General features: G+C 37.8%; 1 protein-coding gene across 1 annotated transcript in view; it reads left to right on the plus strand.

The window, feature by feature from the left end:
* ATP11A (ATPase phospholipid transporting 11A) overlaps positions 1–16,862 on the plus strand; it is a 220,396-nt gene that overhangs the window by 118,700 nt on the left and 84,834 nt on the right. The window contains exon 2 of the mRNA XM_036756991.1: positions 4,782–4,904. Within this exon, the coding sequence (XP_036612886.1) occupies positions 4,782–4,904 (123 nt within the window). The remainder of the gene's footprint in view (positions 1–4,781; positions 4,905–16,862) is intronic.

The following is a 16,862-nucleotide window of genomic DNA, read 5'->3' on the forward strand; positions in this document are numbered from 1 at the left end:
TGTGTGACCCTGGGCAAGTCACCTAACCCTCTTTGCCTCAATTTCCTCATCTGTAGAATGGGCTGGAGAAGGAAATGGCAAACCGCTCCAGTATCTTTGCCAAGAAAACCCCAAATGGGGTCATGAAGAGTCGGGCACAACTGGATAAGACTGAATGACAACAACAAAGGGGAAAATCACGTGATCCGTGATCTTATCTCTGAGCACACCTATTTCATAGTTTCTAATTTCTCAACAGCTAGAAAAAGTAGAAAAGTTTTAGATGATGTTGTTACTGCAATAAAATAGAATTCTTTTTTTGTTAAAAAAGCACATTTTGGACCACATATCCTATTGCTAAGAGCTAAAGAACTAGAGTTGAAATGTATCTTAACTCCTGTCCCCCCAAAACTCAGTTTAAGTCTGTTGAGCATTCAGCTATTAATAGAAACACATGATACATAGCTTTTTATAGTTCTTTGGTTGTGATTTTTAATGGATTTATTAAGAATAGAGAAGAAAGAATAGAACTCATTGTTCAAACCATACTGACTTGCTTCACCCTTCTCCCGTTATCCAGGTGTTATTTCTTAAATGAAGTGTTAACATTTAATACCTGAACAAAAAAGGAATCATTTGTTCAAAGTGCCCTTCATGGGATCATTTTTTGCCCGCATCTGCATACATATGGCATGTGGAAGAGAGCATTTCAGAGGTCCTGTATGACGTCTTCCTGCCGTGCCCTTTCCTATTGTACTCTTCTGTGGAATACTAAATACACGGTGATCTTACTGAATACTGTGTGTCTATCACAGTCTTTTGTATTCTAATAATACGTGAGGGAGGGGATAGAGGAGGCCCACTGCTTCTTGAACAGTATGTACAGCCTTTATGTCATGTATAGTTTCTGCATTATCACTTTCCTTTTTGATGACTAGAAGTCTCAATGCATCTCAGGATACGATTTGCTTTTTGATCAAATTCAAGGTCAGAATAGTGATTTGCATTGATGTCAATTGAAATAGCACCTGCTCTATTAAATTATTTCTTACTTCTATATAGTAAATATTTGAAAATTTTTTACTGAATTTGGAGATTTTTATAGCAGACAAATCTATTGGACTTTTGAGTTAGATGAACTGGCCTTAAGTTTTATTCTTTTGAAAATTTATTTTTACTGTGTCCTTCTATAGATAGATACTGCTTTTGCTATAGGACTAACACAAGTTACAGGGAAAAAAAAAACCCTGTACCTAGTCAAGATAGCACCGTCCTAGACTAGTTACATAGGCACAGGATTGGGGCCATTTAACTAACTTCTTTCTTTAAAGCTTCGGAGAAAAAATTTGTCACAAAAGTAAATTCCAAAAACCACTGAGATTCCCTCCCTTTCATCATGGATTACTTCTACCAAAATCAAAGTATTTTAAAATGGACCCAGGATTGTGAGAAGAGGAGTATTATACCATCAGCTTGGCCTTGTTATCAGAGAAAGAAAATAAAAGGAAGTCAGGATGTGTTTTTCCTTTGATGTGTATAGATATGTTTTTGATGTTCCCAGTAGCCTTGAAGAAAATTGTCAGGACCACTCAATAAATATTATTACAGCAAAGGTAAGAAGATAGACTGGTAAATCCCCAAAGGCAAAGAAATGGAGATGCAACAGGTTACATAAACACACACACACACACACACACACACACACACACACACCACACACTCTGTGTGGAGACCATTATGGAGTAGCTATCAGAAATATAGATAAGCACTAATAATATAGCAATAATCATTTCTTAAAGTATAGTCATTGATAATTCATGTAATCTTCCAGGATAATGGACCTGCCCTCTTTGAGGTCAGGAATGGTTTTGGTTTTGTCTTTGTTAAAACAGCATCGCATAGAGAACCAGCCTCACGCTTGGGAAGACCAAGGTTTAAGTTCTGCCTCTGATGCTGATGCATGGCTGTATGACCTTGATTAGATCACTTAACCTCTCAGTATCCCCAGGCAGCTAGCTGTGGAGAAGGTGCAGATCGGCATTGGGGCGGGCAGGGGGCTTCGTTGGTGGGCATTCCCGACCTAACACAAGATAAAATCACATCCTCCCTCCACTGGCAAAATGTATTCTCCACTTTTAGCCTTGCATTTAACAAATGTTTGTCTTGAATTAAATTCATTCAGTTGATAAATATTTATTAGTTTCCTACTATATAAAGATACTCTACCAGGAACTGTAGGGACATAAAGAAGGATGTGCAACTTTTAAGAAGCTGATGGTCTAGTGGTGGAGGTTCAGACATGTATGCAGTTGGCTAATAAGCAGATCATGAGACACGCTGATAAAATATATCCAGACACACAGAAATTCTCTCTGGTTTGGCAGAATGTTTATGTTACCAGAGCCAGCTTGTGGAGTAACAGGGTTTTGAAGACAGGAATGGACATAGTCATGGTGCACCCATTAACCTCCTATCAAGTATAGTTGGTTCTATCCCACTGTTAAAAATTGTTTGAATGGTAATTTTAGAAGGAGAATTCTGACAGAATAGTCCAGCAGCCCCCCAGGTTGAAAGCATGTAGTTGGATTGATTTTCCACTGATAAGAAGCACATCCACTTTTATCTGTTTTACACTGCTATGCTTGATAATGAAGCGAGGAGTCCAGCTTTATAATCCCCAGGAAGATGTAATACCTAATTAATTATTAATGCTCTTACTTAATATTTCTTGCGTACCATCACCTATGATCACTGCAGATGAGCAGCACAGATAGAAGAAAATAGGTAATGGAATGTGGATAATTTTTGCAAAATCACCAGAACATTACTGGCTGGAGAATACTAGGGTTGTGTAACCTGCAGCAGACAGATCTAGCTTGTAATCCTCGAAATCCTTCTTGGTCATGTGTAATGAAAAGACATTATAGGATTATGTAAAATTGGCGGCAGGCTTTTTTAAGTGATGTGGAGCTGGTAAGTTTTAGGCATGATGACATAGTTAAAGCTTTTGGCAAAGGAGGATATCAAACTTTAGATTCGGATGAAGGTCAGGCCTGCTGAGTGGCAGCTTCATGTGTCATAAAAGATCAAAAAATTTCAGAGTATCTCTGTAGTTGTGATTGTTGTGCCAGTAACACTTAAGCAGGAAGATGCATTTTTCTAGAATTTGGAAGAGCAGAAATGGAAGTTTGTGTTGCCTTGAACACAAAACAGTATAGTAGAAAGAATAGATATGGAAGTCCTCACACAAGACACTTATCCTCTTATGTCTCAACCTTTGCATCTTTAAAACCATTGTATAATATTGATCTTTCCACTTCCATTCTGACCTCTCTTCATCTTTCTCTCTCCACTGCCCTATAAATGCCTTATACATAAACCTGTTTGTCAGTCTTTTTCAAAACCCTTTGGTGAGAAACCCTGTTGCTTACGGAATAAAGCTCCAATTTCTTAGCCAGATGTTCAGTATCTTCTGTGGTTTGCAGCCAGCTTACCTTCCTAGACTCTCTATCAAGCTCCATAAAATAGTCAAACTTGACTACTTCTTGACCAGTTGTCCCATGAATACGCTCAAAAGATTTCTCACCTCTGCACCTTTACTACTTCTGTTCCTCTGCCCTCCAACAGCTCCAATATCTCCTTCTCCAGGTAGACACATCCCTGAATACCTTCTAATGCCCAGTCAGCTCAGATGACCTTTCCTTTCTCAAAACATACAAAACCTTGTTTACAGTATTCTTACCGTCTTTGTTAGGACTAGATGATCTTTCCAACTTTAACAGTCTGTGCTTTTATTTGATAAACTTTGGAGAAGGAAATGACAAACCATTCCAGTATCTTTGCCAAGAAAACCCCAAAGAGTTAGACACAACTCAACAACAAAAATTTAGTTTGTACCATATTTTTGTATATGTATAATAGGTTATGGTTCTTTTTTAGGAATTAATAAAACAACAATTTTAGGTGTGTTTTACAGGTCAAAAGCTTATTTTCTACCAAAGCATTTTCTTCATTGAAATTCATTCTCTACCATCTTCTATATTGGACATTCAGATCCTACTGGGATGGGGAACCTGTGAGTTCAGGGCTTTTGATTTTGTTGTGGTTAACTTTGAGAGGAGCAGACTGATTTCCAGTTTATTCTTGTAAGTCACAAGATAGCATAGTTAATGGAACTCTAACAATAATTCCTACACCAGTTTTAGCTAGTGGCTTCACCATGATTCTGTTAAGACTTTTATCAGAGAGTTTTAGAATGTCAGAACTCAGAGTAGCTTTAGAGATAACCTGATTTTACAGAGTTGCTGATTTCTTTGTGGAAGTCTTAAGGTTTTGCTATTGCATTCCATTTCAAAAGAAATTGATTCTTTCAGATGTATATGGCAAAATAATGTTGCCATACTCATTAATGGGGAAACTGAATTGTCAACTGGGAAAAGGAGTTTTCACTGCTTACTCTGATATATTTGTGTCTGTTTTCATGTCCTATTGAAAAGGTCAGTCAATGATTTGAAGAACCTAAAATTTGATTACTGGGTAATAATCAAAAGTAGTTCCTATATTAGGGATTCCAAGGGGTCCATCTTAACCAGCTGCTTTTTCCCTTTCTCTTCCTCTTTTTGGGTAGGTACATGAATGAATTGGTTGATATCTTTCTACCAATGTCCCAATCAACCAAAAAAACATTAGAACCACCACCAGTAAGAATAAAAATTATAATGAGAGATGGGACTTGCCTATCTCTCTAGCCTTTGGTGTTTGTATTTTGAGTAACCTAAGTTGATCTCTGTTCTTGTTTACAGTGTGCGGGAGAAGAGAATTGGGTTGATAGTCGGACCATCTATGTCGGACACAAGGAACCCCCTCCAGGTGCTGAAGCATACATTCCACAAAAATACCCAGATAATAGAATAGTCTCTTCCAAGGTAAGTTTTACTGTTAATCTACATCTTTATTATTTTTTAACTATTTTTTTCAATTGGCAAGCATTTCTTTTCTTTCAATCCCACCTCTTTCCCCCCCCAAAAAATGAAGAGAAGAAAGTCCCTTGTAACAGATACATATAGTCAAGCAAAACAAATTCCCATATGGATCATGTCCAGAAATGTCTATCTCACTGTACATCTTGGTTCCTTCACTCTCTCTATTGGGAGATGGGTCACATGCTTCATCAGTGGTAAAACAATTTGTAAGTGATTTTGTTTGGCGGCTTTATAATAAAGGTAAATGATGAGATGAACAATAGATACTGTCTGTGGAATGGAGATTTCAGTAATGAGTTTACAGAATAATTTTTTTTCTCTCTGGCTCTTCAAGGTACTGTACTTGCTAAAACTATTTTGTGTCAGAAATATTTTGTTTTACAACAAATAAATATTCTGTAATTTTCTGATTGAAGTTAAAGGTCAGAGTGTGGAAAGTGTTGGCCCTGTGGGAAAAAAACATAGGTATCAAGGGCATGGGAGGAAGATGCCCTGGAGTGGTTCCCAAACCTTGACACCTGATTCAGTTTCTTGAGACCATTTCCTCTTTTTCTGTCTTGCTTATCTGGTGTGTCCAGAAGCAGTTGCTCCTCATTTTCCCTTATTTTCACACAAACACCTGATGGTACCATTCCCTTTTTTCTTAGAATATTCCTCCCAATTTGTCTCAGTCCTTTGAAGCTGCTTTTTTAGGGACTCAGGTTTCCAAACAAGCAAAGTGGCTAATGAGGATAAAAGCAGTAAGCCTGTGGTATATTTTAAATCACAAAAAGGAATGTGCTTAACCTGAGGCCCCCATGAGGAGAGCAAGGAAGAGAGAGAGAGAGAGAGAAGGAGACGTCTAGATTACAGTCTCTGAAGAGACAAGGGTTCAGTTGAAGGATTACGATACATCTGTGTCTTAGCCAGCCGGGTGGCATCTGGGCCTGGGTAAAATGATCTTTGGGTCATGTGGTAAGAGGAGGAGGAGGATTCAGTGGTCATATGAAAAGCTCCCTCTGGAACCAGCGCTGATTTCATGCTAGGTTCCTGCTACTCTTCCAGTTCGGTCTGGGTTTGCCGGACTACAGAAGAAAGCCAAGTGCTTTATTAAGGGGGAGGAGGGGAGGGAGTTGGATTTTGCTCAGGAAGTTCTGATTTTCTCTCTGTCATCGTAGGCAGGTGTCAGTTGTGAAATTGGCCATTTCTGGAAAGAATATACCAAATTGTATGTAGGAGGGAGAGTGTAGGATGGGAGGAATGTCTAGGGAAAAAACTCATAGTAGAGTACTAAACAGGAGGCCTAGGCATGTCTAGAACAGAGAAGACCCCTTTAGAAGGTCTGGCTAGGTTCAATAAACCTCTCATGATTCCTCCCGTAGGGAAGTCTTTAGGACCTCTCTAGTGCTAGAGAACACCAGTGATTTCTTTGATATCACTAGAAGGCAGACTGCACTGGGGAGCATTATAAAAAGAGGATTTTGTCACAAAGAACTGTTTAAGTTGCTAGGGAAAATTTGAGAAAGATTTATACTTTGTCAAGCTAATTTTATCAGAAAACTCAAGAACAGGAACTAATAAATTTAAAGTCTTTGTAGTTTTAAAAAAAATAGACTGGTTAAATATTCAGACTTTTAGAGAATGTGTAAAGTATCATTGACTCCTAAGAGCCTTTTCATTTGAGAGGGGTTAAGGAGTGCGGCAGAGTACACAAAAGACTTTCATCTCTGCTTTAGCTTCAAGAATGGAATTGTGATCACAATTCAAGGATACTTTGAATGGTGCAATGAAAGATTCAGGTGAATGATGGTCTGTCTATAATTTTTAAAATTATACAGGTAATCTTGTTCCTGCCAGGAAAAGCCCTTGGAAAGATTGAAAACTGGACGTTGGGGCTGTTAGGGAAGCTTTTTTTTTACTGACTAAGTTACCCTTGGGCTAAGTAAATCTAGAATTATTAAAAAGATAACTCTCTTTATGAGAGGATTTATGAGTAGGATTTCTTTGAATAGTAAAAACCATAAATCCTCTTGAAAAGTTGTTAATTTGATTTTTAAAAGTTTTATTGATGCCTTTTTTTTCACAACACACTCATTTTTCATTAAATTGATGCCACCCTCTCCATCACTTGAACTGTGTATCTCCTATATACACCAGGCACCAAGAGATGTGTGTGTATGTGTGTAAATGAGAGCCTGGGAAAGGGGCGAGGGAGGATTGCTTAGAGACCCAGGACTGGCTGCTGGCAGAGACCTGTTACCAGCTGGGTGTGGCCTCCTTTTACACAACCATTACAGTGAGACTGGGTCTCACTTCACCATCATTGAGAAGAGGCCGGCCACGCTGAACAAAAGGATAAAGGCACCTGAGGCACCTTAGAGATTGAAGAGGTTAGGGAAGTGCTTCCAGAAACTGTACACCCAAGTGGTTGGCCATTTCTTTCTCCAGCTCATTTTACAGAGGAGGAAATTGAGGGAAATTGGATTAAGTGACTTGTCCAGGGTCACACAGCTATTAACTATCTGAGGTTGGATTTGAACTCAGGAAGATGAGTCTTCCTGACTCCGGGCCCAGCACTCTGCGCATTATGGCGCCGCCTGGCTGCCCCATTCAACAGAAGTTTAATTGCCATTGAATAATTTGTGAACATGACACGTACACATTAATTCCTTCTCAAAAAAAAATAAAAAAAAAAACCAGCAAGCAACCTCTTAAATTTCCCTGCATCTTAAGTATTCATTGGAGCTTGCTGGTGTAGTGATAGAGTGCTCAGCCTGGACCCAGAAAGACCTGTGTTCAAACTGGCCTCAGACTCTTATTAGCTGTGTGGCCCTGGGTGAGTTGCTTTACTCCAGCTTGCCTCAGTTTCCTCTTCTATAAAATGGGAGAGATAACAAGAGCTCCAGGGTCATTGTGAGAATCAAATGCCGTAATAATTTTGAAGCGCTTGGCCAGTACCTGGCACAGTTAGTCAGCGCTATGTAAATGTTAATGGTTATTGCTTAGATAGAAGGTTAATTCTTGGTGTATCCAAGGTTTGTAAACATTCTCTCTGTGAGGTGAGAAGGTGAGTGAATCATCTGTGGTGATTACAAGATCATGGGTTTAGAGCAAGAAGGCCTTAGAAATCACCTTGGCCGACTCTCTTGTTTTATAAATGAGAAAACAGAGAACCAGCAGTTATGATCCACAGGTGCGAAGGGACAAGACTAACATCTCCCTGCTTTCATCCTACCCCTTAATCACACCGCTTAATAGAAAGGAACACTGAAATTTTCTTTTAAAAAATGGAAGTTACCATGATTCTTCCTCAGAGTTATTTACTGTTCCCTTCTGTTTCTTGCTTAACTATCTCCAGAGAGTTTGTCTCAGGTGTTAACATAGTTGTATACATCCAGCCCCCAAATTACCATTTTCCCATAAAACAGTGATTAGTTTCTCAAAGTTTCTAGCCCACAAAAGGTTTTTTTTTTTTTTTTTGCATATACTGCACCCTAACTTAGATAATTTCATAGATTCGGAGCTGGAAGGAACCTTAAAAATAGTCTCTAATTGCACTCCTCACCTTACAGATGAAAACATTTAAGGTGACCCAGCTGGTGTTCACAGCCATCCCAAGTCTCCAGATCAAGCCTCAGCTCACTACGCCGTGGTGGCTACATGTTGCTGTTGGGTGGGGATAGGAGACCTGTGGTTGCTAACCTGGGCAAGCTGGTCACTGAGGTCTCAACAGTGTGGCAAGAAAGAGGGACATGAAGGGACACGTAGCCATCTCTGTGTAAGAGACTTAGAGATAACCTGAGTTAGCCATTTTTGGAGCAGCCTTGGTTTAGTTTTGTTCATTTAAAATCTCCATTACCTTATGCCTAAGAAATATATCCCTTGAAAAAACATTTCGTGGAATTCAGAATTCTACTTTCTTCTCTCTCTATTTCCCTCCCACCCCATTGCTCTTTGTTTAGGAAGCTTATTTTTATTTGAAGGTATGAACAGGATCAAGAGAAATGTTTTGAAGAGGCAGAGGTATCCTAGCATGGAGAGTATGACAACTGTCCTTAAGAGTTAGGAAGAACTATTCAAGGTTTGCCTCAGGCATATATTGGCTGTGTGATGTTGGACAAGTCATTGAACTTCTCAGGGTGTCTCTCTCTAGACAGTTCTCTAAGATGATGTTACAGAAAAGTTGAGGATCCTTATTAGTATAGTAAGATTCTTTGCTGGGATTTTCTATACCAATGAAATACAAGTTCAAATCAAAAATTAATTTTGAAGTATGTATCTCAAATATAAATGACAAAATATCAGATTGAATCTTTATGGCTTCTTAGTTTTGAAAATTCTTTTTTAATTCATTCCTTATTAGCAACATGTATTAGCAAGTAGTAATTGTTTTTTTAATTCAATTTTATTGTGTTTTCAGCTCCTAATTCTCTCCCTTTTACCTCCCCTCTTTCCATTGAAAAAAGTAACACAACCAAATTTACAAACATGTGTGATTTAAGTGATATTGTCATTTTTTATTATATTGGCTCAGCCTACCCATGAACAATTGATATTTCTCCAGTTTAGATCTGTCTTTATTTGTGTAAAGTGTTTTATTGCAGTCATGTAGTGCAGTATGTTAGTAGATAGATTCTAAAGTATTCTATAGTAGTTATTTTAAATAAAATTCTTCTTTATATTTCTTCCTGCTAGATTTTTTTCTGATGTACAGAAGTGCTGATGATTTTTGTGAATTTATTTTATATCCTGTAATTTTGTAGGTGTTGTTCATTGTTTCAGTTGAGTCCCTATGGTTCTCTAAGTAAACCATCATATGTATCATCTGCAAAAAGTATTCATTTTGTTTTCTTTTTGCCTACGCTTAATCCTTTAATTTATTCTTCTTGTCTAAAGTAAGTTTTCATTGTTAATTACTATATCGCTATGACTAGAGAGACATAGTGGATAGAGAGACAGTCTTGCTATTAGGATGATCCAAAGTCAAATTACGTCTTTGCCAAAGCCATAGTGGCTTTGTGTGATCCTGGGCAAGTCACCGAATCACTGTCTACCTCAGTTTCCTCACCCGTAAAGTGGGCGTAATAACAGTACCTACCTCCCAGGATTGTTGTAAGGATAAAATGAGGTAATATTTTTAAGTTGCTTTGCAAACAGTAAAGCATAATATAAGTGCTTGGCATTAATATTATTAAACTCTTAGTGCCCCAGGCAGATTTCTAAGATTATGAACCAAAGAGGTGTTGATCTGCATTCAAAGAGAGAGTTTTTCACCTGGATCTCTCCTCCCCCCAGAATGAAGATTTCTTTATATTGTTTATATTCCGGTCTGGAAAACCTAAAAAAACATTTTGAGATCTTTTGTTGTTCAGTTGTGTCTGACTTTTCATGACCCCATTTGGGGTTTTCTTAGCAAAGATGCTGGAGTGGTTTCCATTTCCTTTTCCAGTTCAATTTACAGATTGAGAAAACAGGTGAAGTGACTTGCCGAGGGTCACACAGTTAGTAAGTTTCTGAGGTCACATTTGAACTCAGGAAGGGAAATCTTCCTGCCTCCAGGTGGGCTCTTTTTCCACTGTGCCACCCAGCTGCCCCTTGAATTCTGTAGCGGTGAAATAGTAAAGGAAGTGAGGAAGCAGAGCTTGAGGTAGGGATGAAGGAATTAGTCTATAGACCATTTTCTTTCTTCTTTTATACCTTAAATCTTTATTTTTTAAAATGTAATTTTGTTAGACCCCTGGCATAGTTTGCGTTCCTTCTACCAATTTTTCTCTCCACAGATGAGAATGAAACCACAGTCATATCTGAATTTATTCTGTCTGTAAATAAAGCAATGATTAACTTCCAGGATATTTTTAGGAATATTGGATCCATTTACAAATAAATATTGTTGGGGATTTTTTTTTCAGCTGCTGTTGATAAAAATTAGTTTTTGGTAGCCCTCAAGGAAGAGTGCAGTCTCAGTACCATCCAGTTATAGTTGTCAGTAAATCAATAAACATTTATTAATGTGCCAAGCACTGTCCTGAACTCTGAGGACACAAAGAAAGGCAAAAGACAGAGCCTGCTGTCAAGGAGTTCAGTCTAATGAGAAAGACAACATACAAACAAGTGTGTACAAAGGAGTTCTGTACAGGATTAATGGAAGATTGTTGTTGTGTTTGTCCTTCGTTTTTGAAGAGGACCATGACATCAGGGAAATGATGACATGACTTGCAGTTGACTTTGAGGGCTGTGCATGGTCACCAGCCTCACTTTCTCCTCCAGAGCCATCTGGGTCCAATGGCCTGATATTCAACAGGATGACTGGAGATGGCCCAGGATACACTGGGAGACCCTGGCCCTTTTAGGCTAAGGCCTTTTCAGTTCTCACTTTGAGTGAGGTGGCACCCATTCAATGAATAGGCCTCTTTAAGAAGTGAATGCATCCTGGGTTCAACCATTTACAAGCTGTGTGACCCTGGGTAATCTAAAGGGCATTTGCCTCAGTTTCCTCTTCTGTAAAATGAGCTGGAGAAGGAAATGGCAAACCACTCCATTATCTTTGCCACAAAAACCTCAAATAGGGTCATGAAGAGTCTGACCTATCTGAAAACGACCAAACAGCAACAGTATGCATGAGCGAGTGAGGAATGAAGAATGGCTCAGAGGTAGATCAAATTATGCTATTCTGGGTATCTTTATTTATAAACTACACTCCAATTAAATTATGTAAAACTCAAGATTTGATTTACCTGATGAAAGTGGGTCAGCTGTTCTAATACTATTGAATTTTTCTCATTGTCAGTTTTAAAGATAAATATAATATATGTAAAAGCACTTTGGGGGCGAGGGCGAGTGGCCTTTTTTTTTTCAACACTAAATCAAGGCAAAATATTAAGTCTGTCAACACATGGTATAAGAATGCAGCAGATCCTTTAGCTTTCCCTGCTTTGTTATTACAAGAAAACCTCTTTATGCCGTTCTAATAGTTTGGGCGATCTGAGATTTCAAGTATTAAATAGTTTAAGGCATAAGCTGCCCAAATTAGAGCAGAAACTAGAAGATAAGCACAATTGTATGCTGTACTGTTTGACTGGAAGCTGGACTGTTTAAATTGCTCGATTTTTAAAAAAAACCAAAAACGCATGATTGGTCCTCTGTATTGTTTTGCTAGTTCAGGTATTCAGAATAGAAAGCCTGTGCCATTTTTAGTTTTGCTTATGCAACCTGACATGCGTAAACCTGCTATAGGTTAATAGTCACCTAGTCTCAAATAAATTCATAGCATTCTTTTTTCCTCTCTCAATTCACCATAGAGAAACAGGTATCATTTTTCTTTTTTGATCAGTTGTAATATGTGTCAAGATAATTGTGAGTTCGTCATTCCCTCCAGCCATGAATATTGTAGCCCTTCTGGGCAGGATAGACTGTCTTTGAGATACTGAGGCCAACAAATAAGTCATCCCTGGTGACTAACCTTTTAGTTACAATCCTTAATTCCTAACTTAACGAGGCTGGTCCTGACACATTGCTTGACACTGGAGCAGTATCCACGAGAACTTATATTTCCCTGACATAACTTTCCAGTGATCCAGGTCAAATTCCACATCTGGATTAGGCATCAGAATAGGATGTTAATGGAGGAATCATATATACATTATCCACAGTAATTATGCAGTCTTCCAGGATTTGTGGCTAGTTAGCATGAAGATTCCGTCTTGTTCGCAGCATGTCGTCGTCATTTCAGTGGTGTCTGACTCTCTGTGACTCCATTTGGAGTTTTCTTGGCAAAGATACTTTAGGGACAGAGAAAAAGAACTTATTCCTCCAAAGAACTGAGTTAACCCTTATACTGCAAATAAATAAGAAGTGGGTTTTCTACGGACATCATTAACTGTAATTTTGAGCAGTACGGTGGGACTCTATTTCAGAAGTGAAGTCCAAGAATAACAGTGATGTTTGGTGGTGACTAGCTGTGATCTTCCTCAAGATGAAAACATAAGGGATTATTCGAATCGTTGTGTTATACTTGTTAAATTAATAATAAATTCTATTGCTGATGACTGGTGTTTTATTTATGGCTAGAAGAAAAGGGATTTTGACATAAAGATAGATATGAGCAGATGCTTATGGGAACAGAGACATCTCCATCTGAGAAAAGAAGTAGTGATTAATAAGTGGGTTTGAGGTCATTTCATTATTTAATGATAGAGGGATTATAATGTTACTAATAATTATCCAAACATACCTCTGGCTTACATTAGGACTTGGGTGATGAGAGTGATCATGGTAACAAATTGAGTAGCGGACCAAGGGGTGATCCCTCCATTTATTTTACAACATTGGATAGTGAACCAAAAATCCTGTTACGCTAATAGAAATTTAGTAACCACACGGATGATTGATTTTGGTGACTTCTCCGGAGATTTGAAGCATTCTTGGATAGGCCGAGTGTTTCCATCTATTGTTATGTGGTACTAAGTCTGAAATTTTTACATTACATCTGTTGTGTAATATTCATTATAGATTATTTAATGTCATACTAATTGTGTGTGCCTTGACTCAAATTCTGATATTCTCTATAACTAATTCATTTTATTTTTTATAATTCACCCCCAAACTCCCAACAAATCACCTCCATTGCTAGTTTCTTTAGGTCAGAAGTTCGTGGCAATTTTTTTTGACGTGTACCTCTTTAAGCATTCATTAAACATTTATTAAACCCCTACTATGTGCGAGGCACGCTGTCAAGCACCAGGGATACCGAGAAAGGATAAAGCTCAAGATAGGGGAGACGGGCAAACAATTATGATACCTATTGATCCCTTTGGCATTTTGGTGAAGGCTGTATATTTCTATCACAATAATGTTTTTATATACGTAAAATACATAAGATTACAAAGGAGATCAGTTATAATTAAATATAATGACTAAAATCTCTTTTAGAACAAGCTTACAAGAGTTTAAGGAATCCTGCTTTAGGTGGATGTGACTGGTCATCCAAAGATGTAGAGGCAGCCCCGGAGGTCTACTAAATGATTAGAAAAGATGTAGAATTAAATCCGAACCTCAATTTGAAAAACATTTTCAAACTCAGAGTATAATCTTGGTACTATCCTAGTTAGTCACTTAGGTATTTAGTGAATGCCTACCTGCTCTCTGCCCGGGGGCATAGAGTGAGAAGAAATGCATCCTACCCTCAGTGGTAAATAATACTAACACAAGTGAAACAACTGTAGGATGTCAGGATAGTTTAAAATTTCCCTAGAGTACAGGCAGAGGAGCATCAGTATCAGAAAATCTTGGGGAGGCCTTCATTTCATAGTAGAAGTGACAGTTGGAAAGCAGCTTGGAAGTGTGGGAAGCTTGATGTATAGAGAAGGGGCTTCTGGGTTTGGACCTGAATTGTCCTGTCTGTGTTGCTGAGTAGCAGTGGGATTAGACGAATCATGCTCATAGTTTCTAAGAGTGGCAACCATTGCGTTTAACTTTCTAGGAATATGGCTGAGTTGGGCATCTGGAAACTTTGAAGGACGAAGCATTTTTCACCATAAATAATGTGATGAAATTTCTTTGAAAGCCACAGTCATAAATACAGTCAGTGGCTTATAGCCTTTATACTGATTATGGACTTTATTTATGTTTGAAATTTGCATGCAAATGTGAAGTCTAACCCAAGTGAACTTGAGGTATGCAGTGGTTAAATATTAAAGGGAAGAGTGATATCCCTTAGTTGGTCAAGAGTTGAAGCAAGACCCTCTTTTAGTTTTTTTCAAGATAATAATCTCCACTATGATGCTCACCAAGTGGATTTCTTTTTAAAATCGTATTATTGAACTATAACTTTTTAGAATAGGCTTTTGCTTTGGAAGCAAGAATTCAGTAAATGCACATGTTTATGAAAGTTTGGGAACCAGTCATGTTCTTGAGTTACTCTGAAAGATGTTCAAGTTAAGGGATTTTGGGTAAAAAATTTATGTCACTCATATTGTTTGGAAACAGTTTTTAGACTAAGGCAGAGATTATGTGAAAGTTAAATTTTGTCTCGCTTCTTGAATTTCTCTCAAAAAATACTTTTATGATATATGATAAAGTAGAAATAACTATTCTGTGTGTTCTGAGATTCTTAATTATATAACTTTATAACATATTATTTAATGTTCAGAATTACAGCTGTCAGATAATTGGAGAGATGCCCATCTTATTCTGGTTACCTTGAACTAGTTTTGGTTAGGTAGAATTTAATATTTCAAATTCTACGGTAAAGCATGGGGAATTCTCCTTTGACTCTCTCACATCCTGCTTCCTATCATCCTTAATTGTTGTGTCTTTTGTCTGCTCCTCTCCCCAGACTTTGAGCTACTTGAATACAGTGAGCATTTCAATTTGTGTTTTTTATGCTTAGGGTTTTTTTTTTAACATAATAGGCATTTAATTAATATCTTTTGAATTTCTCTCAAGATTTTAATGATAACTAATTCTTTTATCTATTTGAACAAATTGACTAAGGCTCAATGAGTGCATTTAATTTTCAATTGATAGCTGATATTTATATAGTAGTCTAAATGCTTTAAATACATTATTACATTTAATCCATAAAACAAATTTGAGAGACAGGTAGTATAGGTATTATTTCTTCCGTAGTACAAATGATGATACTGAAGCTTAGAGAGGATGAGTAGCTTGCTAGTAAGGTTCAGAGAAAGATTGAACCAAGGTCTGTCCCAGCCCCATCCTCTACTTCTTACTCTAGGCTGTCTTTCATTTGCAATTTTATTTCCAGAAAGATACTTTTAATTCTTAATTAATGGTGTTCAGCACACCACAAAGTAGTGCTACATGAAGTGAAATACTGTATAAAATAAGAAATTTTCATTGACCAATGATAACTTCAAAAGAATGATGATGGAGGATGCCACCATACAGAGGTGGTAGTCTTGAGGTGGGGAATGAAACCTACATTTTAGGCTTAACCGTGGTGCTAGGTTGTTTTGCTTGACTTTATTTATTTGTTAGGATGTAAGGCCTCTGCAGATATGGGTGAAGAATTCAGTGGAAAGTGATAGTGATTTATTTTTTTAAGCTCATCATTAAAATTTCAAAATACATTTTATTTTTTAAAATGTTTTTATTTTATTTTTTTCTCAATTACATGTAAAAACAATTTTAACATTTTTTTTTAATTTTTGAGCTCCAAATTCTCTCTTTCCTCTCCCTCTCCTTGAAAAGGCAAGCAATTTGATATAGATTATACATGTGCAATCATGCTGTAAGGCAGGTAACACTAGCACACAGGATAGCTGCTAGCACAGGTTTACTCTTGGTCTGGTCAGACAGGAAGACAACTTCGAATGGGTTAATAATCTTACTTTATTCTAGTCTAGTCTTCTCACAGGGGTTGCTGATAATGGGAGCACCAGCTCCCACAGCATTCTCTAATCACCCTTCTCTCAGGGGCCAGTGAGAAGGAGGTGCAGCTACCCCTATGTCTCGATGGGGTCAGTAGTGACAAGCACAGCTTGTGCGCTCCCCTAAATCCCCTCAAGCCTCAGTGGGGGTCAGTTGAGGCAAACACAGATTCCCCGCAGCCTTGGTGGGGACCGATCATGGCACACACAGCATTCCAGCTTGTGCATTCAAACCTAAAGACTGCCCACTCCTTGACCAGTGCCCACCTGCTTTATAGGGCAGCAGACAAAGAAGATATGTTGCCAGAAATAGCCTTCTAAGTTTACATTATCTCATTCCTGTATCTCACTGAGCAGTCACAGTAGATATTTACAATTTAAGCACAAATGTTTATATTATTTATCATTATATAATGCTGCACAAGTGTAGTGGAGATGTTGTGAACCATAATTGTGAGAACTCATATCTCATACCCGGGAACAAGAGATTGTTATGGCTATGAATCCTGGGAAACTGAACTCTAAGAAATAA

Source organism: Trichosurus vulpecula, chromosome 4 (assembly GCF_011100635.1).
Source record: "Trichosurus vulpecula isolate mTriVul1 chromosome 4, mTriVul1.pri, whole genome shotgun sequence".
In the NCBI taxonomy this organism is placed as follows: Eukaryota; Metazoa; Chordata; class Mammalia; order Diprotodontia; family Phalangeridae; genus Trichosurus; species Trichosurus vulpecula.